This window comes from Loa loa, assembly GCF_000183805.2.
Source record: "Loa loa unplaced genomic scaffold supercont3.10, whole genome shotgun sequence".
NCBI lineage: Eukaryota > Metazoa > Nematoda > Chromadorea > Rhabditida > Onchocercidae > Loa > Loa loa.
In genome coordinates this window covers 526,460-527,668 of record NW_018108190.1, presented here as the reverse complement: position 1 = coordinate 527,668, position 1,209 = coordinate 526,460, and the positions used below count along the sequence as shown (strand labels likewise).

At 31.1% G+C, this 1,209-nt stretch overlaps 2 protein-coding genes across 2 annotated transcripts in view; both read left to right on the top strand.

Annotated features, from left to right (window-relative positions):
* Positions 1–420, top strand: part of LOAG_16625 (hypothetical protein) — a gene marked incomplete at its 3' end in the record, with an annotated part of 1,688 nt that extends 1,268 nt beyond the window's left edge. The window contains exon 6 of the mRNA XM_020449276.1: positions 244–420. Coding sequence (XP_020307246.1) covers positions 244–420 — 177 coding nt within the window. The remainder of the gene's footprint in view (positions 1–243) is intronic.
* A 512-nt stretch (positions 421–932) lies between these two features.
* On the top strand, positions 933–1,136 carry LOAG_16624 (hypothetical protein; the record flags this gene model as incomplete). Its single annotated transcript, XM_020449275.1, has 1 exon — positions 933–1,136. One exon carries the CDS (start codon positions 933–935, stop codon positions 1,134–1,136), a length of 204 nt encoding a protein of 67 aa, XP_020307245.1.
* Between the last annotated feature and the right edge of the window lie 73 nt (positions 1,137–1,209).

Genomic DNA, 1,209 nt, shown 5'->3' with positions numbered 1-1,209 from the left:
CCAATAATTACAAAAAGCCAGTGGTGTGGGCGCTAAAAACGAATGCTATAAGACGTCTTGCTGCATTTCCAACTACTGGAATAATTCCGCCCTCAGAAACAGTTCAAGTTAACCGCACTTTTTCTTGATTTTTAAACTTTAGATTTTTCAAAATTCTTCAATATTGCTAATTAGCATTTTATCCAAGTAGTGATAGATGAAATACTGAAATTACATGAAGTTTTATCAATGAAATATTTTTAGATAAAAATTGATTTGGTGGGGCAAATACCTAAAAAAAATTTGAAAGATCGGCTCTCGCTGGAATATTTTTTTGCTGATCGAAAATTTCTAAATGATGGTAATTATTATAATTTCTTTCATCGCAGTGAATCGACTCGAATGAGAAAATGTTTAGAAGTCGTTTACGTTCAGCAGTGATTGCATATCAATCTATATATTATTATCATTGTCTTGTGTAATTATAATACATTGATAAACATTACTTCGTACAGTACCAATTCTTTCCCCAAATATCTTTTTTTAAGTGTGAAATATTATGTTATGAGAACTCCTATAAGCAGTTTCATAGATTTTGTTAATACTATATTCTAGTATTATAAATTTGTTTTAATTTCGAATGAAAGTAAAAACAACAAATGGCCAAATTCACGTAAATTGTGTTAAAGTTCACTTATTGTGACTAAAGTATTTTGGTAATTGCCCAGTACTTTTCTTGTTTCTTACTTCTGAAATATTTTCGCAAATTGAAGGCGTCTGTCGGACTACCGAAATTAAAGCTATGTTCAAATAAAATTGCCACAATATCCAATAGACAGGGTGGGAAAATCCTGCAAGTAAAATTAAAGCGATGAAGAGGATATAAGCTAACAAAGATATATATATATATATATATATATGGAGAAATCCAAAAGGAGTTAATGTTTTTACAAATGAGCAGACGATACATCTACGCTTATTTTCCACGACTGAACTACAACGATATCTTCCCAGATCCGCCATCACTGGACAACAAATTACGATATCCTTTCTATTCGTTAAATGCATTCCCTGTAGCATATCCCCAATTCAACGACCTATCAACTAAGCGACAGTTAAATTATTATCGAAGGCATGACAAGGAGTTTGTTAACTGATCATATTGGTTGCTTATTGTATAACTCATTTATCACTGCTTACCAATTCAGCGCGTTATATATATATATATAT